This window comes from Ceratotherium simum, chromosome 17 (assembly GCF_057802395.1).
Source record: "Ceratotherium simum simum isolate JZ-2026a chromosome 17, ASM5780239v1, whole genome shotgun sequence".
Taxonomy (NCBI): Eukaryota; Metazoa; Chordata; class Mammalia; order Perissodactyla; family Rhinocerotidae; genus Ceratotherium; species Ceratotherium simum.
The window spans coordinates 55,984,517-56,010,311 of record NC_141916.1 but is presented as its reverse complement, the minus strand read 5'-3'; the positions used below and the strand labels follow the sequence as shown (position 1 = coordinate 56,010,311).

Here is a 25,795-nt window from a genome sequence, read left to right as displayed (position 1 = left end):
CTTCAAAAGATACCATTAAGAAAATGATGAAAAGACCAGTGAGGAGATCGTCAGCTAGAAGGCAGGAGGGGGTGGATCAGAGAGGTATGTGGAGAATTGGAGGACAGAGGAGAAGATAGGAAGTATTCCCTAGGAGGACAGGAAAAGGATACTTCCTTGCAGAGCACAGTAGGATTGCAGGCAGAGCCGAGTCTTCCGTTTGAAGTGGGTGAAGCCAGTTAGCCCAGTTGTATTTTCTCTACAGCTCTGTCTTGCTGGGGCTTCAGGCACAAAGAAGGCAGGTGCTTGGGTTAATCAGAGTAGGGGTTTTGCTACACTAGTACAAAAGGGACAGGGTTTTGCTGAGGATATTTGCGGAGGAATGACTACAGTGCTGAACCATGAAATCTAAGCTGGGAAGGACATAGGCTTCAGTGTACCTTTCTCTGTTAGCAGGGTCACTGAAAGCAGTCTTTGAGTCACAGCGGAACACAAAGTGCTTTAGAACAGTTGAAGAGCAAACGTATTCCATATAATTAGTTTACCCACGATATCAGGATTGCTTGTCAGCGTAAAGATTACGAATTGTTCTTTGCCGTAGTATATATTATATGCCCTGCAATAATCCTTACAGGTCCTTCTGGAACTTGAAAGAAGCTATCTGAGGGCTTTGTCTGATATTTCCCCTAGCTGACATTTTCATAGGTTTTGTTTTTGTTTTTGTTTTGAATGATGAAGTTCTCAATGAATTACCTTCATTCAGCTCTTAGCTGTCACAGGCTTTCTGAGGCAAAAGGGAGTAGGAAAATAGGTGAAGAGATTTTAAAATGTATTATAAGTGATAATTATTAAAGCTAGGTTATAATGGTACAAAACTGTCCAGATCGATAGAATAGAACAGAATTCCAGAAACAGTCTCAAATACGTGTCAGAATATAGTATGTGATAAGGGTGACATTTCAAAATGTGAGGAAAGGGTAGATTATTCAATAAATGGTGTTAGATCTTTATATCAATACAGAAATATATTATAGAAGGAACTTATTTTAAGGTATTAAAAAACAGCTTAAAAACATTACACAAAATATGTGGACGTTGATGTCACTGGTGACTGTAGAGGGATTTTTCTAAATATAAAAACAAACCATAAAGTAAAAGAAATCAGCAGTTTTGATTAAATGAAATATTTAAACTTTTGTATGCCACAAAACACTTAAACATTAAAAAGCAAAATACAGACAATAAAAGATATTTCCAACTATATCATTAAAATAAAAAGAATTTTTACAAATCGTTCTTACAGGGAGGGACTCCAGGAGGAAAGAGAGAAAAGAAAGAAGTGTAAATGGCCAAAAATATATGAAGAAAAAAATTAATCTCTAGTATAAAAGTAGTGCTAATTAAAGCATTGAGGTACCTTGTTTACCTGGCAGGTTGGCAAAATTGGGTTTGCTTATTTTTTATGACTAAACTCATTTTTGGTGAAGAGGCTACTAGCATTTTGGGTAAACTGATAAATCTTTTTAGAAGGTAGTTTGGAAGTATTCAATAAAAGCTTGAAAATTTCAAAATATACTTTGAGCCAGTTCCACTTCTAGAATGTATTATAGATATATAATCATGGATAAGTACAAATATTTACTATAAGTATTCATTAAAAGCATTTTATTAAAAGAATATATTTAATAGCTTAAATATCTAAGAACTGGGAATTGGTAAAATAGTTATGATCACATGCAGTGCAATACGTGCAACCTTTAAACATGCACTAGCATATTTAATGACATAGAAAGATGATTGGGATTTAATATCAGATGAAAAAGACATTACAGAATAGGATGACCTGTGTAATCGTATATTTATAAAAATGAAAAATGTGTATATGTTAGGGGTTAAGAAGGATATATATTAAATATATTAACTTTATCTTTGGCAGGATTATGGGTGATTTTTCTTTATGCTAATCTGTATTTGCTATAATGCATATGTGTTTCTCTTTTCACAAGAAAAATGTTATTTTGTTAAATTAAAAAAGAAAATTTGTAAGGAGCAAATAATTTGAAGAACTATGAATTCTCTTTTTGTAGGCCCAATCGGTACCTCCTTTTTGACCTGGTGCAGTATGTCTATGCTGTGGCTCACAGACCCTTCCTCCCGTACCCTTTGCCACATTTTGCCTATCAGTAAGTAAAGTGCTTCTTTTGGTGCCTTCAAAAATAGAACTAACTCGATACGTTTGTTCGTAATGCTCTCACTTAGGGTTATAGGGAGTTTGTCTTTTACAGTGAGGTCTCCGAATCTCTTAACTGGGAGGTGCTCCTGGTGTCTTGACGTTAGTCTAGGAAAGAACCAGAAGTGTCTGAGAGAGAGAAATATAGATTAGTGTGGATGAGAAAAACAATGTGTGTTGAGAGGTTAGATTTGCAATTCTTCAAATTCTCCAATTAAAAATCACTAAGTTTTAATTTGGAAAAGTATCTTTCTTGGCAGGTTGTACAAAGGAGTGATCACGTTTCCCTCTGTTTCGTACCACTGGCCCAGAGTGGGAAAGGGACCCTTCTTTATTAAACTAGTTTGATCATGTGGTTGGCGAAAGGAGCCGGGTTGACTCAGACTTGGCTTGCGGTTGCCTGTCTTCTTTGCCTGCTTCTTGCTTCACTTCTTCCCTTTGTAGGTTTAGAATCTTGGAGTTGTCACGTCACGCACTAGTCGTCTGGTCAGGGAGACTTTGACATCCAGTTTGCCCGAGATTGATTTATAAACCAACATGGCAGCTCACTCCTTCATTCGCTTGTTCATTCATTCATTCAACGAGTATTTATTGATTGCCTACTGTGTCTTAGGCAGTGCAGTAGGGACTCAGGATGTTGCAGTAAACCCTCAAAAAGCTGATGATCAAACAGAGGTATCAGAAAAGTAGACAGTTAGAATGCAGTGTGATGAAAGTATTTATCAAGAGTGTTCTCTTTTTCTGGCTGTCTACTTCATCCTCATTTAATACTCACAGTGACTGTGAAGTAGGTGGGAAGAGTGTCTAGAGTGAGTGAGAGTGTTGCTGAGGACAGGGCGAGAGAAATACCTCCAGGTAAAGGACTAGCAGAGGAAGAGAACTTTATCACGGAGACTGAACAAGAGTAATTAGACGTTTAAGTGAAAAAGGAAGAGAGTTTGGAAGCCTAGATACCAAAGGGAGGGGCATGTTCCAAGGAGAGAAGGACTGTTTTAAGAATGGAGCATTACTGTTTGTTCATATCTGTATTTGCAGCCCCTAGAACAGTGCTTGGCACACAGTAGGCACTCTGTTAATATTTGTGGAATGAAATGGCACAGAAGAGTCAAATAAGATAAAGGACTAAAAAGTGTCCACTGGAGTTAGTAGTGAGGTCATTTGTTACAGCGGCTTCAGTGCACTGGGTGGGGGCGGGGGGTGTCATAAGCCAGATTGCAGGGAGCTACTTTCTTGGTTGTGCATAAAATTGAATTATAGTGGAGTTGGCATGTGCGCATGGCATGGCCCACTGAGGACACTGAAATAGACACCAGAAGTGACGTGTTAGCACAGAACCAGAGTGCAGAGAGTTGGGGGTTTGTTAGGGGTGTTTGTTAAGCTATGTGAGCCCAGTAAGCTGCCTTTTCCTGCCATTGGCACAGGTTGTCTAGAATCTGAGGCTTTATATGTTCCCGGGGAAATTCTGACCAGTCTTCAGCTTCCTTTTTCATTGTTTTGTGCCACATGTTAGAATGATGTTTTTCAAGTTTTTAAGAAGCTGTGGAGCCTTATCTTCAATGACTTTTCACATAAAGGCCCACCAGCTAAGTCAGATAAAAGCAGAGCTGGTCTGGCTGCAGTGATGGGTGATACTCAGAGCATATACTCGCAGCCTTTGCCCCCAGTCCTCTGTGGGGACCCCAAGGATTTCCTAGGGTACCTCAGACGCTGGCTTAAAACCCACTGCCCTAAGGATGCTTAAGACAGAAATGAGATGACAGATAAAGAGAACCCTCAGTTTTCTCTAGAGTGAGGAGATGGCATTGATCAAGGCAGATAGCCGCTCTTGTCCTGGGGTTTGTTTGGCTTCCTGATTTGAATCATAGATCGCAGGCTTCTCCTTACTTGTGGATGTTTTGGTTCCCATGGGGCCCCTGCTTTGAAGGATTGCAGTTGATATCTTGCATGCTACTTGGCTTGGCCTGCATCCTTAACAGAAGCATATTTGAATGTCTGAGGCTTAAATTAGATTGAGTTTCACAGCCTTCACTGAATGTTGGATCTTATTTGTTTGTTTTATTGGTGGTGGCAGCTTCACTTTATTTTAGTTTTTAGGATTCATTGTCTCTTTGGTGGAGAACAGGGAGTTGTTGCCAGCAGCTCCAGCAGTCAGGCTGGTTTAGCGTGAGAGGAGAGTAGCTTCACGGGTAGTGGTGCCTGGATGGTGGTGATTTTCTTAAAAAAGGATTGAGTGGGGCCGGCCCCCGTGGCTTGGCAGTTAAGTGCACGCGCTCCACTACTGGCGGCCCGGGTTCGGAACCCCGGGCGCACACCAATGCACCGCTTCTCCAGCCATGCTGAGGCCGCGTCCCACATACAGCAACTAGAAGGATGTACAACTATGACATACAACTATCCACTGGGGCTTTGGGGAAAAAAAGGAGGAGGATTGGCAATAGATGTTAGCTCAGAGCCAGTCTTCCTCAGCAAAAAGAGGAGGATTAGCATGGATGTTAGCTTAGGGCTGATCTTCCTAACAAAATAAATAAATAAATAAATAAAACTTTAAAAAAAAAAAAGGACTGAGTGAATTCCTGCCTCTACAGCAGCCTCTCTTCCTGTGGTTCTCGAATATTGGGCATAGGAGACACTTACAACACGGGCCATCTTTCTTCCTTTTTCCAGATTGGTGGCACGACTCTTGGAAGTGAGTCCATTTGAGCCCTGGACCACGAGGGATAAGGTGGAGCGGGTGAGTATGCGGGTGGACAGCGGCCCGGGCAGATGTTGGGAGAGAGCTGCAGAGATGGATAAGGAAGAAGGGATTTTTTTTTGCTTGCTCGCTTGGGTTATTCTCATGCTCTGGTCTGTCCTCCTTCTGTCTAAAGTCAGCCCTTCCGCTTGTGTGCTGAAACTCACCCTCTCTTAGCCTGCTCCAGGGTGTGGTTTCTCCATTATCTTCTCTCGGACATCATCAGTGTTTCTCGGCTGGGTCATTCCCATCGGTGTACAGACATGCCTTAAGAGCTCCATTTCTTTACAGGCAAAACCCTCCCTGCCCCCACGTCCCTTTTAGCTGTGGCCCTGTTTGTCTGTGTCCCTTTGTGTCATACCCTCGGAACTGCTGTCTATACCTGCTGTTGACAGTTTTTTACCTCATTCTTTCTTTAACCCACTCCATTCAGGCTTTTGTTCCCATTTCTCCCCTAAAACTGCTCTTTTCAAGGTCACCTGTGATCTCCAGTCTGCCAAATCCAATGGTCAGTTCTCTGACCTCATCTCACTCCACCTGTGAGCAGCGTTTGTCACAGGGGCCCCTTCTCTCCTTCCTGAAACCCTGATTTCTCACCTCTTTTCTGGCCAACTCCACCTTCTCTTGCTTTTCCTCCTCTTATTAGGCCATGTTTTTCAGTCTCTCTTCCTGGTTCACTCTCTTCTTCTTGATCTCTAAATTTTGGAGGACCTCAAGGCTCTGTCCTCAGCCCTTTTCTGTCTTTACTCATTCTCTAAATGACCATCACCTCATCCCGTGCTCCAGCTGCTGTCTGTAAGCTCATGGCTGCAATTTTATTGCCAGCCCTGAATTGCCCTCACGCCCTCAGCTGCGCAGACTCTTAAATCTATTTAGATATGTTATAGTCATCTGAAACATAACATGTCCTTAAATAGAATTGCAAACCTGCATTTCCCCTAGCCTCTCTCATCTCAATTAACATCACTATTCTCTCTGTTGCTCAAGCCAAAAATCTAGGAATCCCCCTTGATTTCTTCTTTTCCCTTACCAGTGTAGATCTAAACCAGTACTGTCTGGTAGAACTTTCTGCAATGATGGAAATGTTCTATAATCTACAGTGTCCAAAACGTAACCACTAGCAACATGTGACTTGAACACTTGACGTGTAGCTAGTGTGACTGCAGAAATAAGATTTGAATTTTATTAAATTTTAATTAATTTAAACTTAAAATCATCACATTTGGCTAGTGGCTATTATATTGGACAGCATAGATCTAAACCATCAGCAAGTATTATTCGGGTAACCCTCAAAATCTATGCCAGATCTTACTACTACTCCCTCTTCCTACCTTTTTATTCAACTTTTTAGTATGAAAATGTGTATAATAGTATTGGAATTTTTCAGTTTACAGAAAGGTAGAGGAAATAATTATCTCCCCTCTACCCACTCTGACCCAAGCTGCTCTCCTTCCTTATTCTCTTGACCGGTCTCCTGCTGCCTCTTCTCGCTCTACAGCATGTTGAATGCCAAAGCTCTGGCTTTTCCCATCTTGCTGTCTCCCATTCTAGTCGTCCTCATTGATCATTTGCCACTGTGTGTAGGAGTGTTTGTAGGGAGGATACAAAATAAAATAAAAATACTGTACTGTCCCTGCCTTTGAAGACTTGTTGACCTTTTATCAACAAGCAGCAGCCAGATTGTCCTCTGAATGTTACCTAAAAGCTAACATGTGGAGAAGATGACAAAATAGTCCTTAGGGAACAGATGTGAATAGGCAGCCATTATCCTCCCCTCTGACAGGCTGCATCTGGAAAGCTGAGACCATTTTCAAGATGTCCCTTCAGTGTTCAAGAAAGATTGGGCAGGAGAGCTGGGTGTCAGAACACTTCAGTGTTTCTTACACTAATGTGCCTCCTATAAGTGAGAAAGTGTTGATTCACTTGGCCGAATGGGTTTTGGATTCGTTTGGAGACTTCTTTACAGCTCTCTGGTAGAGTGAGACTTTCTCGGGTAGTGAGGATGAAGGATTAATGCTGCTCTATTCGCAGATCAATCCTCTTCATATGCTTTTGGATGAGCTGGAATCTTTGAAAATCTTATAGTTCATGCTTCTTTACAAACAAGATGGGTTTGGTTTTTTAGATCTATAGTGAGCATTAGTCAAGCAGGTAAGTATAGCTGGAGCACAAAGGTTAATGGATTCTCTCTCAATGAACAAAGAACAAATGCTGATTATCTCCTTCCTTCATTTAAAACAGAGGCAGAAAGCCTGTGTTCAGAGGGCAGGCACAGGGAGACTTGGGGAATGGGCTGGTTCTGCTTTAGCCTCTGTTTTATTCCTGCCCCTACTGTAAAGCCACCCTGACGAATGCAGTGGTTCGTGCTCCCCACTCTAGACTTATCCTGTGTAAATCTCACTGAGAGCCGGTGTCCTGTGCTCCTGGATAATGCTGGGGACCTTTGGGCTGATATTTGGTGACCTTGCCTTTTTCCCCTTAAACTCTTTTTTTTACAGTCTACTTTTAGTGAGTTCCAGGAATCAAAATCTGCCACATCTCCTTTGAAAACAGTTAAGTCTTGGTAATGGGGCTCAGGTCGGCTCAAATGTCTATAAGTGTTTGCTAGGATAGCACGTTGTGTTCTTGGCTAGTTCTCGGCGCTCTCCATGGTTCTTTGTTTCTTCACAGGTTCACATCACAGACATGACCCTGCCTCACCTCCCTGGCTTGGAGGACCTTGGTATTCAGGCAACACCCCTGGAACTCAAGGCCATTGAGGTGCTGCGGCGTCATCGCAGTTACCGCTGGCTGTCTTCTGAAATGGAAGAGGTGAAGCCAGCCAAGACTGTCGACGTTTAGTGGCTCCTGAGCTGCCCTTGGTGTTTGGTGTCATTCAGGTCACCTGGCTAGTGACCAGCCACTTTCGTCAGAGAATCTTGTACATAGTGAATAAGATCCCTCTCTTAAAACATCTGGGGTTAAATTCTGCTACCACATTTTCTTTCTTGATTTATAAAATGAGAAATTCAGTCATTTAGAATTGGAGCATAATTTTCTCCAAATATATATATTTAATAATGACATATATATCATTTATTCTCTGAAATGCTGGAGGATTTGAATTTCCCTATGTCAGGCCACTTCTAGCATATGTTCTGGAAGACAAGGTGTCTTTTTAATGTCAAAATATTATGAAGACCCCAAGTGATATGTGATTGTCTTTTTTTTGTGTGTGAGGAAGATCAGCCCTGAGCTAACATCCATGCCAATCCTCCTCTTTTTGCTGAGGAAGACCGGCTCTGAGCTAACATCCATTGCCAATTCTCCTCCTTTTTTTTCCCCCAAAGCCCCGGTAGATAGTTGTATGTCACAGTTGCACATCCTTCTAGTTGCTGTATGTGGGACGCGGCCTCAGCATGGCCGGAGAAGCCGGATCCGAACCCGGGCCGCCAGTAGTGGAGCGTGCGCACTTAAGCCACGGGGCCAGCCCTGTGATTGTCTTTTAATATCCGTTATTTGAGAAAATAATGTCCTATAACTAATCTGAATTTATTCACATTTAAGATATTTTTAAAAATTTGTCTTAAAGATATCTACATACATTTTAAAAATAGTACATACATATAAAAACGTCTGTAGACATGGATTCTCAACCACTTACAGTAATTTCATAGTCCTCTGCTCAGATCTGAGCTACCTGAGGCCTCTGTCCCCTGCTATTAGGACACCATCCAGAGGATTTCAGATACATGTATAGATGGAAACTCTCCTGTGCACAGGAGGTGCTGCAGCCTCTCTTCAGTAATGCCAATGCTTAGGAATTAGAACTTTTTGTGTAAGTTGTTAATATTGCAGCCAAGATCCAGATGAACAGTTGGTTTAGTGTTGGCAAATCCCTCAGTACAATACAATTGAAAATTCCCATAATTTGTGATGAAGCCAACACACCACTATCCTGTAGGTCCCTTAGTGACCCCAGGTTGGTCACTGCATTTCCCCACAATTCAGCCCCTTGATCTGTAGGATGGGAACGTTAGTGAAAACCCTGTTCAGTTATAGGAATGCCCATCTCATCCTTACAGAGTAAGGCACATGAATGTTGAAGGGGAGTTCTCTGCCTGCCCTCTCAGCATGCTCCAGTCTTTTGTCCCAAAATGGACAGAAATGTGCTATTCAAGATGTGGTCCACAGGCAGCAGCATCAGCATCACGAGGAGCTTGTTAGAAATGCAGAATACCAGGCCCACCCCAGACAGGTTGAACCAGGATCTGCATTTTAAAAAGCTCCCCGGAAGATTTGTTTGCACATTAGTGTGAAGAGCACTGATGTACAGCAGTGCCGCATCAGAGTTGTACGATTTCTGTTATTAATTCAGGTGCCTGAGCCCCACCCCAGGCCTACTGAATCAGAACCTCTAGAGAAAAAGCCCAGAAATTTTATGTTTATTAAACATGCCAGTTTATTCTCAGGTACACTAATATGTGAGAATCAGTGTTGTAGGGAAAGGAGCCCAACTCCAGCTTAATTTTTTTTCTTCAGTTATTTGTTGTTATTTCAGATAATATCCCTGCTGGCCATAAGCCAGACAGTAGGCACACAGATGAATGGATTTGACTTGAAAAGAAATAATAATTCTATAGTGTACAGCATCTTCTCTCACAGTATCTGCATGTTCTGGCAATGCTGTTTCACATCTCTTCTATTTGTGTCGTAACTCATAATGCTACATACTTGCTTTCTCTAAAACCATCAACCAACCAGAGTAGTTCTTTCCTGTCACACCGATGCCACCCCTTATGTTTTGTAATGCATTGTTTATGATCCTAATATGAAGTTCATAGCTACTATAACCTATCTAACATGTAATCAAAGTACGATGCCTTACCTGATATAAACAGGAAATTAAAGGAAAGTAACACATAATAAAATAACATGTAGTTCAATGTGTCGGTACGTGAGCTCAACCACACTGAGGGTATGATGAAGTCACCAATTGCTTGCACCCATGTGGGCAGTTAACAGCAGGCACAAGTGCAAACTGGCCTGAAGTGTGGGGGAGGGGTTGTATTGGCAGCTTAAATACTGTGAGCACTGTCACTGTTCATGATGTCGGCTTCTGAATTAGTGAACAGCTTTTGTAAAGTTCAGAACAAAACAAAATATAATCCTCCCTAGATTTATATATAATTGCATTCTTAGAATTCAGCATATATTACATCCATACCAGAAGTCCCTTTTATCTATAAAACAGAATTAGATTCTAAGTTCAGATGACTATAAATGGGTTTTTGAAAGTCATGAGAGATATGTTTTAACTCCTCATTTGTGTGTTCTAACTTTCTGTGGTGTGTCCACCACTCCTGGTTCCCACCCACTGAATGCCCATAGTGCCCCCCCATCACTGTTACAGCCAAACATTGCACCCACAGATTACCCACATGCCCTCCAGGGGGCTGTACCTCTCCTGTTGAGAACTACTGCTGTGATCTGTGCCATGGAAATCTGTGGAAAGTATGCTGTTATCTTGTCTCGGGGGTTGGGGGATGGGTTTAGGTAAGGTGACCATGGTTTAATTTAAAAAGGTGAGTATAGTATTTCCCTCGCTTACCTGCCAATTGTGCAGCACCAGCACGTAACATTCTCCTTTGGCTTTTCTGTCAGGTAGGCCCAGGACAAATTGTGGTTCAGCCTTCCTGCTTTGCTTCTGATCCTCTTCCCCCACAGTACATTACAGTAGAAGATTTTTTTTTTTTTAATTTTATTTATTTATTTTTTCCCCCAAAGCCCCAGTAGATAGTTGTATGTCATAGCTGCACATCCTTCTAATTGCTGTATGTGGGACGCGGCCTCAGCATGGCCGGAGAAGCGGTGTGTCGGTGCGCACCCGGGATCCGAACCCGAGCCGCCAGCAGCGGAGCACGCGCACTTAACCGCTAAGCCACGGGGCCGCCCCCTGCAGTAGAAGTTAACACATTTGAAGTTCAGAATACAAAAAGAGGAAGAGGAATCCTTTTGTATGTGTATCTCTGGGTGCTGACTTTAAATTAAAGTATATTAAATTAAAAGTATAGACTCACTATTCATGGTTTGCCACAAATTAGCACAATAACCAAAATTTAGTGGTTATTTTGCTTGGTTTCATTTCCAGGTCAAGCGACCTCTCTAATACTGTTTGTCTGTTTGGGCTCTCCTCAGCTTGTTCTCTCAGGCTTCTTTCCTTAGACCAGTGCCAAAGGTTTCTCTTTCACTCTCCTCGGTTCCTGAGGAATCTTGTTTTGCTTAATCTGAGTTACCTGGCCTTACGCCTCAGCTCCAAATCAAAATGCCGCGACAGCCAACTGACCATGAAGGAAATGTCCCTGGGCCTCCACCAAATAAAGCAGGAGCCAGGCGGTGCTTTTCCTGGTCCTTCTCAATGAAGCCAGACTGCTTTCTTCTCCTCCATTGCTCATCTCCTTCCCTCCAGAATCTTCACGTTTTCTGTCTTTTAAGGAAGACTGCCTTTTCACCTTTCTCAAACCGTTCCCAGGACGTTCCGCTTGGATCCTATATCGCTGCCCTGTTCACTAGTTCACATGGGACAATTACATCCATTTGTCTAGCACATGCATATTGTCCCCTCTGCTCAAATAATACTGTCAAAAGTCCCACCATTAAAGAATTTCATCCGTTCAACTAGTAACATAAAAGCTAAGGGAAGATGCAGCCCCTGTAGTCAGAGAGCCTGCATTCAGCCTGGGCTCCAGCTCCCTCTCTGTGTGAACCTAAGAGTTGTTTAAACTTTCCGGGTCATTGCTGTTCCCTCCCTCAAATGTGTAAGTAGGTTGTGGTGAGGATTCTTCAAGATTATGTGGATAAAGCACGTATCACAGTCCTGGCTTCTGGTAAACAGTAAATATTGGCTGCTGGTATTCTCATCGTGCATGACCTACTCTTCTGGCCCTTCTTGTGCTCGGTGCTGGGGATGTAAGTAGGGAGAAGATGCTTGCTACTCAATGGAGTCATAGTTTAGTGGCAGGAAACAGACACACAAACAGTAATTACCGTACCTCAACATAGATTTTTAGGGTTCCCAGAGGGCAGTTTACCAGTACAGAAATTTTCAAATTATATAATTTATTGAAGTAATAAAACTAATTTTCAGCTTTTAAATTCAACCCATAATTTTATAAATCTAGTGAATTTAGCAGTTGGCTTTAAGGGGTTCTTATAATTCAGTTACTTAAATTTCCTTAGATATTTTAAACTCATTTTTAAATCTAACAAATTCTTTTTTCTGTTAAGTTTTGGAGCTGTCTGACTAATATACAAAACCTTCCCACGCACTTGAACAATTCTAGTAAAGCTAATTAATTATGTAGAGAGTCATCTTAAAGTCTGGTAATCATGATACTATTTAAAAACTTAGCAATATTCTCATAACATTCAACTTAAAAATCAAAGTCTGAATTAATAAAGTACACATTTGAAGTTGGAATCATAAGGTGAATCTGTTAGACTCCATGCTAACTTCTTAAATATAAATACTTTCAATACCAAATATGCGCAGGTTATTTCCAAATTTAATGTAAAATATTAAGTTTTGAATTACTTCATTCTGCATATTTAATTTTAAGTCTTTCAGAGGTTGAAGACCTTTACCAACTAAGGAAACAATTGTATCACCCCAGGCTTTTTGGAATTCTCTTCTTAATGTGTGGAGATTGCGTGTGACCAGGGTCTATGCCCTGGATGCAAGATCTGGGACACTCATATCCAGGGTGATTCTTTTCGTGATAAAGAGGGACGAGCTGAATGTCCATTTATAGGGGCTTTTCCCGTAGCGACTTCAAAGCATGTCCTCGCAGGGGTGCGCTCGTAGCCCATACTCTCTGGATTCAAGTTGCACGTTACGTGATCATCAAAGCTGATTTCAGCCTGCAAGACTAAACCCACCCCATTTATCATTACATTGTCATTTATAAACTACCTACATTTATCATTATACCTTTGTAATTCAACAAATCTAGTTACCTTCTGATCCTCCAAATTCCTACTCTAAGTTCTAAATTCCTTTCTCCCTGGGCCCTCCTGTATGTCTGTCTCCATCAGCTTTGCCTGGCTCTAAGGTCGCCACAAACCTTATCCTAATGATAAATGTAAGTTCTTTAATGGAAGCATATGTGGAGATATACACGAAGAGCTGAGAATATGAAGAAGAGGCTTTCTCTGAAGGAGTCAGGGAAAACTACAGAAAACGGATTTTTAAAGCTGTGTTGAGGTAAACAAGGTGAAATGTGTGAGTGTGCTTTTGAGTTTGTGTGCATGTGTGTTTGGGTGAGGAGGAAGCAGTCACTGTGAAAACAGCATGAACAAGCACACTAGGGCAGGAGAGAGTAGGTGGGCATCAGTGGGATGCAGAGTCTGTGTGGGGAGAGGCGGAGGAGTGGGGGGTTTAACCTTGATCTGGGAGGTGGTGCAGAGTGTTTGAGTAGCTAAGCTCTGCACAGACTTGGGTTCAGATGTGAACTCAGCCTCTTAGCTGTGAGATTTGGACAAAACTGACCTCTCTCAGCCTCAGTTTCCCTGTCTGTAAAATGGAGGTGATGATAATAATACCTACAAATACCTACATCATAGGATTGTGGTGAGGAATTAAATGAGATAATGCGTCTAAAATGCTGAGCATGGCACATAGTAAGCACTAAGTAAATGTTAGCTATTATTTAAGCAGAGAACACCATGACTATCTGAGTTGATACATTTGTTTCCTGCCTTAATAATTAATAGGTAATGGCTGCCTTTCTTGAGAGGGAGGGAGTGATCCCTATTTGCTAAATGATGGAAACAGGGACTTAGAGAAGGTCAATTTCCCCATAGGTAAATAGCTGAACTGGTTTTCTGACCTGGCTCTGTCTGACAATAAAACTGATATAAAACCGATGCCTCTGTAGGGGAGGAAGACATATCCTCTACCGATCCTGGGTCCTTCTGGCTGGGGTGCGAATTAAATTTACGTGAGAGAGAATAACAGAAGAAAATCAAAGAAAGCTTTATAACGTGTACATGGGAAAGACCCAGGAAAAACTGGGTAACTCACCAAAATGGCAGGGACTCTCATCTTAAATACTATCTTCAGCTAAAAACAGAGGAGGATGTTGGGGGTGGGGGAGTCACTTATGGGAGATTACTAGAAAAGCACAGTAAACAAGAGTAAGGTTAATATGCAGATTTAAGTCCTTGCCTTCCACACTGATAAGAGTTTATAGGATAAGGTCATCCCCCCTTCTTCCTGGTACAGAGAGGGAGATACCTTTACAAATGGAGATTTCCCTTACAAATGTAAATGTCTCTTACAAAGGGTAAATTCTACTTTTCAGGGCTTCTCCCATGTCTGCAGTTTTTAAAAGTAATCAGCTGTGGGAGATAAAAATTGGCCCCCTGAAATATATCTCTTTACCTTGATTATTTTCTCTGATGCATATTTGACCTCCCCCAAACTGCCTAAAGAATTTAACATAGAAGACCTGTTTCATGAAGGAACTATCATATGATGGTTGTAATATAATGTAAAATAGATGTTACAATAGCAAAGGCACCAAGCCCATCTTATCAAAAATTCTGTCTCTCCCCGGCCACGTACTCTAGGTGGCCCTGAAAAGAGCTGCCAAACATTTACATTTATAAGGGAAATCTCCATTTGTAAAGGTATCTCCCTCTCTGTACTGGGAAGAGAGGGGATGACCTCATCTCTAGAAACTTATCAGTGTGAAAGGTGAGGCCTTAAATCTGCATAATAACCTTACTCTTGTTTACTGTGCTTTTCTGGTAATCTCCCATAACCGACTCCCCCCACCCCCAACATCCTCCTTTGTCTTTAGCTAAAGATAGTATTTAAGATGAGAATCTCTGCCATTTTGTTGAGAAACTCAGTTTCCCTGGTTTCTCCCATGTATACATGTTATTAAACTTGGTATTATTTTCTCCTGCTAACCTGTCTTTTAATTATTTGGCCAGCCATAAGAACTTTAAGGGAAAGTGTGGAGGGGGATTCTCCCTCTTCCCCAACACAGCCCAAAATAATCCTCATGCCAAAAAGACACATTTTGGGGTGGCCAATTCTGATCCCCCACACCTCGTTCCAGGAAGAATTTAAGGATGCTCAGGAGAAAGCCATGATCAGACTTATGTTCTAGAAGGCTATGCAGTGAATGGGAGGTGTAGGGAATTGAAGGCATATTTGAAGAAATGTTTCCATTGAAGGAAAGGCCTGAGAGAGAATGAGAGCAAGAGCAGGACTAAAGGTTGAGGGGTGTCAAATGCAAAACAAATTCAGATTAGTAAGGAAAGCCTTGTGTTTGGAAAGATTATTACAAGGAGGGAAAGGGAGTATTGAATTGAAGAGAGAGACCAAAACAAAGTCTGAGCTCTGCTCGGCTGAAGCAGAGGGTGGGAGGGTTCTTAAGGGCTGGGGTGAGCTCATGGAAAAGGACTGGAGGATGTCAGGCCATCTGGATTCTGTAAGGGCTGGGATGTAGGGGGTCATAGGCCATCCATGTTTGCTACCTGGCTTTATTCAAAGGAAAAAGAAACCACTCTCGTCTGTAGTTCTGCAGATTGGAGCAAGGCGCCCCCCTCCCCGCAACAGACTTAGGCTCCTCCCGTCCCACAGAAACTGAGAGATAGGGGTGCTATCACTTTGATGATTACATTTCAAAGAGATGGCTCTCAGGTCCTTGAGAAAGACGTTCCTGGGTTGTAAAATTGGCAAGAGGCTTTTAAAAATATTTACATACATCTCCAAGGGGCAGAGAAAGACTTTACAAGTTTTCTAAAGAAAATGCTCTAAGGGAGGTCAGGAGTCCAGAGTCTAAAGTTTAGTCAGGCTGAGGGGACAACAGCAAGGCCCTCTTGGTCAGGGGGGTGCAAAGATCTAAGTACCTTGATGTGCACTGGGGTGAAGCTGGCATGATTTGTGTGCCTGGTCCTGGAGGAAGTGGAAGGGACAATTCAGAGCACAGATGGGGAGTTAGCCTCAACACCAGGAGAGTGTGGATTGGTAGTGGTAGTCATGTGAGAGCATATGTTAAAGGAAACTTCTTCCCGAGGTATTCAAAGTGCGATTTCAATTTTTGTCTCTCAACTTGCCTTTAAGATTTCTGCACTGGATGTAAACCAGTGAAGCAGGACTGTTTATTTGTCGTCTTTGCTGCTGTGTCTCTAACACCTAAAGCAGCGCTGGGCTCTTCCTTGGCACCCAATAATTATTTGTTGAATGAATGAATGAGATGGAGAGACTCTTTGGTTATTCTTAGATAAAAACTTCATCTGACCTCAAATTGTCCTGGACTTGTTCAGGTAATAACAATTTCAATTTTGTAATAAAATCTCAAGTTGGTCATTAGGATGCCAGTATTGAGTAATAATTAAAATCCTAGCCTGGCAACTGAAATCTCTTCTGCCCTCCAGCTGGACTCCAGAAAGACGGCATGGTTGGCTAACTTTCTCAGCCTTCACTTATCTTCATCCCCAGTTTACCAGCAGAGGTTGTCCTTTTTCTGGGCCTGGGTCGAGTGCAAGAGGGGGATTGGGGAAAAGAGCACAGTCTTATGGGGCGAGGGTCTTCACTGACAGATAGATGTCTGGGCCTTCCTGGCAGCAGATGTTCAAAGCTGAATCTCGTGGGTTGCTTTCATGAAAGTGATGATGGTTTGGGATGGTAATTGAAGCTGTAGAAGTAGGTGTGGCAGAGGATAAAGTATCATATTAATAAGACATCACCCATTAACACCTCAGCACAAATTGAAGCAGCTGCACCTCGCTGATAAGGACCTGACGGCTGAATCAGGATGAATAACTGATGGAGGGGGTGTATGTTGGAGGGGGTTGGATGGAAGCAGTACTAAGAAATTGGAATTAAGGACTTGTAAGGGAATTTAGAGATTATCTAGTCCAATCTCCACATTTTATAATTGAAGAAACAATAAAAACAAGAGAAATGACCGCTCTATAGGATCTGAGTGGAGAAACACTTCTGGGGCTGGGCAGTCCGTAAATAGGACAATAGGAAATAGAAGTGTAGGGGAAAAGTTGTACTTCATTGGAAAATTGTGCATTGGCTGGAGTCTAAACTCTAGATGGGAACACAACCTTCCAGGTTATCTGAAGCTATCTGGGAGCTATTTTACCACTCTGTAAAGTGTAGATAACCCATAGCAATGCAAAATAATTCTTGTCTGTAGACATGTAAGTTCTGTCCAGCGGAGGTTCAGCTGAACTGTCTCCCCCAGTTCTGCCTCCAATGGCACATTTATTTCAGGATTCCTGATCTTTGGATTCTCCTTTAAACTAGTTGTAACATCTCATCACTTTCCTCATTAATGAATTAAACACAATCTTTAACTTGTGTTCATTTCTATATCTATATGAGAGTTGTGATTGTTACCTTTGTTTCACAGTTATCCTTACCAAAAGGAACTGTGGTGAACTGGGGCAGCCCCCGCCTGCTCTCTCCAGATGATTGTTTCCAGATGGGGATGTTGGTCAATCGTGCCGGATCTCCAGTTTTTCAAGGGAAGCTGAAAATCTAATTTTTGTAAATGTGTGAAACCCCTTTGTTTTTAAATATTGAAAACTAGCTACATAAAATAAAGCAAAAAAATCTCTGTGTGCCCAAGAAAATTTGCTGGTGGCCTAATGCAGACCCCTGGCCACCTTGTCAGGTCAGAAAACCAGGGGAAACCTGGATCCAAGGAGCAACATATGCTGACCTGAAATAGACCCAAGCCTCCCTCATATATTTGCTCATCCTCACCACCAACCTGTGAAGTGGGCATCACTCCATGTTACAGGACAGCTGCAAAGAGACCAGGTATCAGAAATTAATGGCAGTGGCAGGGAGAGACACAGGCTTTCGGTGCCATCAGGAAAAATGAGAGTTGGAGGAGGAAAGGAAAGGTGGTCACCCTTTCCAATTTTCCTGGGGCCAGAGCAAGCCTGAGCTGTGTGAGACCACAGGTTCACAAGAAATGGCCATTGGGAGACCCTTTAACAGAGTGGGCGGGGTGAATTTTCAAAGAAGCTTTCATAACCCACTACCTTCTCCAAATGATTTTTTTTTCAGTGTCGACTGAAGAAACATTCCTAGGTCCTTTAAACCTAATACTTAGATTCTTTCTCAAGGACAGTCTTCATCTAGTGATTGTAAATCAAAATGGAAACAAAACCCTGGATGAATTTTTAGGAAAACTCGAAGGATCATAGTGTGGATAAAAAACAAAGCCTCTGCCCTTCTGAGTTTCCTTTGTAAGTTTCACGACTAGACTGCATAAGCACTCGTTCACTGATTCATTTAAAAAGTGACTGACCTCCTACCAAATATGCCCAACACTGCACTGGAGTCTACTTGGTATATCAAATACACACAGGGCTATCTCTGCCCTTAGTCATTGCCCTCATTCATACACATGTGAAAGGCAAGACGTGAGTTAGGCTCACAACAACCTGAGGGGGAAATACTGTCTCCATTTTACAGGTGAGGAGAAGCAGGGCAGATTTACCCAAAGTGGCACAGCTGATCAGTGGCAAACCGTCTTCTGATTCTAAGTCCAGAGCTGTAAACCTGGATGACTTGGTTTTGTGGGGCTCATAATCAGACACTCTGAAATAAAAAGAAAAAAGCAGAATATATTAATTGCCAACCATTGATAAAAATAAAACGAACCTTTCTACGACCCTGGTTCCCTTGCTTTCATTGAGTGTTACAAAATTTTCTATTAATTTCAATTTGGCTGAACTCTCATGATGTTTTAAATATTGTCCTAGGTGCTGGGGATTCAAAGATAAAAAGTTGACACTATAAAAAAGGCCTCTTAATTGATCTTTTTACCTTTTGTTTATTTTTTTACCTCTATTCATTCCAAGTTTCACCATTGTCAGAGTTTTCCCCATAACACACAACCTTGAATTTTTATTCCCTTGCTTAAAAATGCTAAATGGTTCCCCCCATAATAAAGTCAAACCTAGCAGGGCCTGAACCAGGGTGGAGAGTCAGAAAGGGAATCCAGTTTGATAGGGATCACGATATTCTTCTTAGGCATGTGGACTCTGATGTGACTGTGGAGAATCAGACAGGAGGGGTTTCAAAGTTCATTGCTGGCATTTTGGCTAAGGTCAGGTATAGATTTGGAAGCCATCAGTGCTGAGGGGAAGCCAGAAGGGAGAGAAGAGCCCCCACTCAGTACAGGATAGAATTAGGAGATGATGAGGACGCTGGAAGTCTAACCTAGAGAGAAATTTTCAGAGCACCAGGGTCTCAGCATGGCCACCCTGAGTCTTTTCTATGTGAAGCCACTTGGTTCCTTTGCTCTTGGTGGAAATGACAAAGTTAGTGTTGCAACCAGGTCCCCAGGATTAAAACTCCAGAACACAAGTTGAAGTGTAGGTTATCCCACTTCTAGGAAAATTGTTTCAGAAATGCAGGGAAGTTACCATGAGATAAATTTTCAAATTCATGTGCTCAGTTTGGAGATGAGAGTCCAGTGTGGTGTGACAAAAGGTGTCATCTCATAAATGGCCTCAACACTATAAATAATTCTGCAAGGAACATTTTTGTACACTTTGCCCACATTTCTGATGATTTCCTCAGGAAATGGGATTACTGCTCTAAAGAGAGTAAACATCTTTAAGTGAGAAAATGGCCTCAAGAAAGTGTGGACAATTTATATACCCATCAGTGGTAGCCCATCCATCCTAATGCTGAATATATTCCTTGTTTTTGAAACCTTTGTATATTCGATAGGGTATAAAGTATATCTTACTGTTTATTCATGTGCATTTCTTTGATCATGAGATGAACCATTTTTTGTATGTTTGTTGGTTATTTTACTTCTTTTGTGAATGCAATTTGCATATTTTCTTATCACAATAAACTTCTTTTTGATAAACTTTTTTTTGCCACCGTGTAACCACCTTTTATATAGTGAAGCTTTTAACCATATATTACATGTTGCAAATATTTTTTCCCACTGATTACTTGATTTTTAATATGTAGAAGTTAAATTTTTATTTAGTCAAATCTATTAAATGTTTTCATTTGTGGATTCTTCCATTATTCTTCCCTTTTGCAATATTAAGTTCATACTTAACTATATTTTCTTATATTTTCTAATGTTTAATTCTAAAACATCTGCATTTTATTTTAGGACACAGTATATAGTGAAGTGATAACTTCCTTTCCCTTTTCTATTATTTACTAAATAATCTTTTTCTCAGCCAATAATTTGTGATACCATCTTTGTCACAGGATAGAAGTTAAATGCATGGATTCTGGAACCAGCCTGCCTGGTTTCAAATCCCATCTCCGGTAATGGCCAGCTAGGTGATCTTAGGCAGGTTAGTAACCCCTCTGTGCCTCAGTTTGTTCATCTGTAAAATAGTTACAATAATGTCTACTCATATGATCGTTGTGAGAATTAAATGAATTAATGTATGTAAAGCAATTAAAAGAGTGCTTGATACATGAATAAGTGCTATGTAGATATTGGCTCTTATTATATACCAAATTCTGTCACTATTAGGGTCTGTTTTGGAGCTCTACTGTTTGATTGCTATGTCATATTTTGTGCCAAGTTGGATTCTATTTTAATTATTGTAGCTGTATGGTACTTTTAATATCCAGTGAAGTACACCTAAAATCCACCTTGGTATCTGATGGATCAAGACCATGAATGAAATGAGACACAACAGAACTGAGTTTAGAAAGGAAGAACACAGCTCTTTGGAAACCCTAGCCTAGGGGTGGGGTGAGCCTGGTGTAATCCAGATGTGTGGCCGATCTGTGTTCTAGCTACTCAAATCCAGCTGGGGCTGCCAGGAGGCGTGGGTAGACCTAGACCTCGGTGCCCTGCTGTGAGGGCCTGGGAACCACTCTCCCATGGGCAGGCAAAGGGAACCTAGCAGAGCTGACTCAGGGCCCACCCTGAGGGTCCTTATGAGGGACCAGTGAGGACTTAGGTACTTGACACCACTTTCCACCACGGGAGACTGGAGGAGAAAGGCCCTTGACACCCTGATTTGCCAGGGGCCAACCTCATCACTGCTTTCCAAATTGAGACTGTGTTAAGATCCCACTGAGGGGACCAAAAGTATTTAAGTGCTGACAGGTTTTTGTGGTTGTCCTGTGGTTGCACTAGACGCAAATAAAAAAGTACATGGAGAGTGGCTTGTGTATGTTTCCTGGCCAGAGAAACTTCCCCAGCTGGGTTAATACTAACTTATGGACTCAGACTGTGGACACTAATACCTTTGGGCAAAGAATGGGTACTGGCCGAAGGCCCTTCCCTCTGACCAGCCCCTGAGAAGCAGACCTGCTGTAAGGACCCTGCTTGCTGCCATGACTCAGTTCCTACCTTAGAGGCTTTGGAGGCCTGTTGAAAGCCCAGATAGTTATTGGGAAATATCTTGTCTACGAAAGTCTTGACAATTTTAAGGATAAATCCATTTGCTGCTATTTCAAACTAGCTAATCCTATATTTCCTGGTAGAATAAGCTAGAGTTATGATACTGACCTTTAAAAAAGATTTTAGTCGTCACAGGAAGGCTTAGAGATTCACAACAATAAAAAACCCATAGTGCATCCTTTGCATGTTGACTTAAGACATTGTGTGGTCACTGTTAGGGTAGGTGACATAAAAAACTGGAAGAACCATTGTTCAGTCCCCAAAGTGTAATTATCCAGTAATATTTGTGCCTTTTAGCCATGTTAGGAGAGCAGGACAGTGTGATCATTAGCTTAAATCCAATAGGCCTGTGGGACGTGCATGTAGCTCCTGATAGGTTAGACCATCTAGCCAAAGTTCCGATATTTTTATGTAAAATTTTATTTTATGTAAAAACTCTCCTAAGGAAAAAAGAATACCATGGCTTGTAAGATCTAAAGGTACTCCTATAATGACTACATCAATTAATGTACCTACTTTATACCTTTAAACTTCCTTTGGATTATGTTTGGTAAAGGACATTGAAAATGACAAACTCAATATAAAGGTGCTAATTTTAATGACTTTCATTACTGAGTACACACTGAGTACTCCAGAGAACAGAGTATTCACCCTGGAGATTTAAATCTAAGTTAGAAAGGGCATTAAAACTCAGATACAAAACGTAATACAATGAGGAAACCACAACAATCTCTTTCCATCTGAGATTACTTTTCCTGATTTGGGTTTGTCATTTAGGTCCACTGAGCACACTTCTTAGTATCTTTGGACAATGTTTCACATACTATCAATATTCAACAAATACTCATTATGGTGGATAATTTGCCAGATAAGTTGCTCTTTCTCGAGGAGGTAGCCTGGGTGCTACAAATATGATAAAATCAATATTTGATGGAAAATGCTTAGGAAATTATTTTATTGCCAAACAATTTTTAGAAGTTTTAACTGTGTATCTTAGTTTGAGAGGAGGCACTCATTTGCACCATTGGTCTACCTTCAGCGATAACCGGTATCTCTGCAGCAAATATCTCATGACTAAGTATCTGCCTCTAGAGAGCTTACTCCTAATTGACAAAATAAGTGATTGCTGCAGAAAAAAGCCAATTGTTGCCTATTTTTAAATTTCAACGTTGGCGTTGTGAAGGGCAAGGTTGAAGGTTTTGAAAGACCAGAAAAAGAAGGCAATCAATAGCAGGAGACATTTTGCTGGTACCTAATAAAGAACAGTTGGAGTGATGAAGATGTGATAAATTATCAGCAAAATACCATTCTTTGTCTTCTTATAGAGGTCCTAGTGTGTGAGAGGTCAACCACAAAACACAGGCATAAGTGAGAAATGACTATTCTCCAAGCTACCTAGGTTTAAAAAAAATGAAGTGTACCTATTTATTCCTTATATTATTTCTTATCTTCATAGACTATACATAAACTCCTAGGAAGCAAAGAATGTGTATGATTTATACAACATACTGGACATTGATGCTCAGTAAAAATAAAACTGGCTGTCATCTTCTGAACACAAAGCACAAAGCTATTGATACATATGTGGTAGATATTCCCAGTTTATAATTGTGTAAAATTAACTTCATGGGAAGGAGTCATTTTCTGAAATTCGTAGATAAGAAAATGTCCTGGACAAGATTATATTATTCCTAATTCAATCCTCACTTTATTCTCTTTCCCTCTCCCTTCTCCATCTTCAAAAATTGATAGTTGAAAAGAAAATTAGTTAATTAGGATACCTTCTATTGTTTTCACTATAATAAGCATGTTGTTTTATGTGGTAGTAAAATTCACAGCAGAATGTTATTTAAATGACCACAGTAGTCTAAATCTGAGGATCTATGAATTGGCTTTTCTTTTTCATGAATTGACAGTGGAAGTTCTGTTGTATCGGTCAAAAATAGAGACGCATTTTCCCCACTTAGATTTTTTAAAGGTAAAATAATGTCTACAAGCAAGCTCCTTGAAGGCAGGGACTTTGTCTTATTTTCTGTGGAATCCCTGGCACCTATACCTATTACATCAGTGCTCAATAAATCTTTGTTAAATTAAAAAAAAGTTAAAAAAAAAGGAAGGAAGGAAGAACATGTTTTCTTTAAGAAAACATTTTGGAGACTCATCTGTTCACTGTATTGTTTTGTTTATTTGATAATTCTTTTATCTCACCTTTATTGAGACCCTACTATGGTCCCACTCTATGCTAGGTTATATGAAGCAGGATGAAGGAGATATTTTCTCTGACTTTAAGGAGCTAAATTCTCATTGGGAAGACAGGTATGTAAAGAGACGCGTTGAAAGATAGCCAGGTAAAGCTCTTTCAGAGATGCAAGCAAAATACCATGGACACACAGGGATCACTTCAGTGGCTAAATGGAGAGTTGGGGAAACATCACATGAAAGATGATGCTCTAACTGGACTTCAAAGGATGAGTAAGAGTTTTCTACACCATGAAGTGAGTGAATGGAGGAAGGACATTCTAAGCAGGAGAAACAGAAAAAAGACAGGGCTGTGAAGAAACTTGGCTGGACAAGTAGCAGAATTCAGTCATGCAGGCCTTGTACAATGTGTTAAGACACATGGACCTCATCTAGCTAGACATAGGAGCCACTGAAGAGCTTGAAGCAAAACAGCAATATCAGATTTGTGTTTTGGAAAGATCACTCAGACTGCACCGTGTAGAGGGGATCAGAAGTGGACAGAACCACAAGCAGGGAGATCAGCTGGCTCTGGGGAAGTCATCTAAGCAAGACGTGGTGATAGCTGGGAAGAGTGGAGGGAGAGAAGTGGACCACTTTGAAAGATATCTAGGAAGTTCAAGCAATACACTTTGGTGTATTGAAGATGAAGGTGAAGAATCGAGGATGCTTCCAAGGTTTCTGGCTTGGGAACCTGGATGGTTGGTGGTACCATTGACCAAGGCATGGAACACCAGAAGAGCAGCAGATTCTTGGGGGGAAGAAGATGAGTTAACTTCTGGGTATGTCGAATTGGAGGTGCCTGTGGAACATCCAAGTGGAAATATCCAAAAAGCAGAAAATATTTGACTAATAAACCTATGAAAAAAGTCACTATAATTACTAACCAAAGAAATACAAATGTAAATGACAATGAGATATTTCCTCTCTATCATATTAGTAAATAATAGTAATAATGACAATAATAATAGTAAAACGGTCTGCAAAGATTGGTATTTGGGTAATCTGTACTGCTGGGAGTGTGGGTGGTGGTATATAACATGTAATGAAGAGCAGTTTAGGAATGAAAATAACAGCTTAGTATGAAAATAACACTTCAAGGAATTAACCTTTGGGAAATAATCTTGAATTTAGACAGAGTTAAATTTTACTTCAAAGATGTTTATTGTTGCATTGTTCATTGTAGTAAAAAATTGGAAATAACTGCTAATAATCAAGTCTTGGATGAATGATTGTGATAAAATTCCATTCTACCACTCAAAATAATGTTCTTGAAGAGTGCTCAATGACATGGAAAAATATTCAAGTATATCACTAAATTTTGAAAAGCACGTTAAAATTTCACATGATCTCATTTTTATTGTAAAAAATTTTAAAAAGTGACTGTTTTTTGTGATGATGTTTAAAAAAGTGACTGGAAGGACATAATCAAAAGGTCATCTCTGGTTCTCCCTAGGTGTTGGGATTATAGGTGTTTTAAATATTTGATTTTGCTTCTAATTTATAAGCTTTCTATAAGGAGCATGTTTTACTTAATAATAAAACTAATAAATAATAACAAATAAATTAAATTTAAAAAAAAGTTTAAATTGCCAGAGTAGGATGGTGTTAAAACACCATTGCCAGTGTGGGCATAGTAAATTGAGAAAGGAAGGACAAGCCTGAAATGCAAAGGAAGGGACCCACCAATCCACAGAAATTGTAAACAATTTTTCACATGTATGAATATACATCTGTGTATTTTTTGTGACAAAGCTCTAATCAAAAGTTGTTCTTCAGATAACAATTGAGTATTTATGTCCAACGGTACGTAAAGATTCTTTACATAAGCAAAAAAACACATATGGTTGGAGAGATAAGCTGTAGTGCAGAAGCTTCTGGAAATATAATTCTCTTCACAAGACTTCTAGGAAGACCATCTCCAGACATGAGAAGATTATTGGTTTTAATTTTTTTTTTGACCAGCCTAACAATTTCAATTGAAATCTTCTTCTTCGAGTAGCTTATATATGAAACAGGTAAAAGCAAGATACTCTGTGGAAGCAGGAAGTGATGAGGACAGAAGGTCTGGTGCTCTGCTAGCCTGTTGTCTATTTTCTGGCCTTTACATCACTGCCAAATGCGTATGTATGGAGTCCCTAGACCTCTCAGAAGATAGTGGGAAAAAACCCTGGCTTAGAGCAGTAGGGATAAAAA

The 25,795-nt window shown here is 40.7% G+C and overlaps 1 protein-coding gene across 1 annotated transcript in view; it reads left to right on the top strand.

Moving 5' to 3' along the window:
* Positions 1–9,853, top strand: part of NDUFA9 (NADH:ubiquinone oxidoreductase subunit A9) — a 33,581-nt gene extending 23,728 nt beyond the window's left edge. The window contains exons 9-11 of the mRNA XM_004438745.3: positions 2,067–2,162; positions 4,874–4,940; positions 7,611–9,853. Of these exons, the coding sequence (XP_004438802.1) occupies positions 2,067–2,162; positions 4,874–4,940; positions 7,611–7,781 (334 nt within the window). The 3' untranslated portion in view covers positions 7,782–9,853. The remainder of the gene's footprint in view (positions 1–2,066; positions 2,163–4,873; positions 4,941–7,610) is intronic.
* The last annotated feature ends 15,942 nt before the right edge of the window (positions 9,854–25,795 follow it).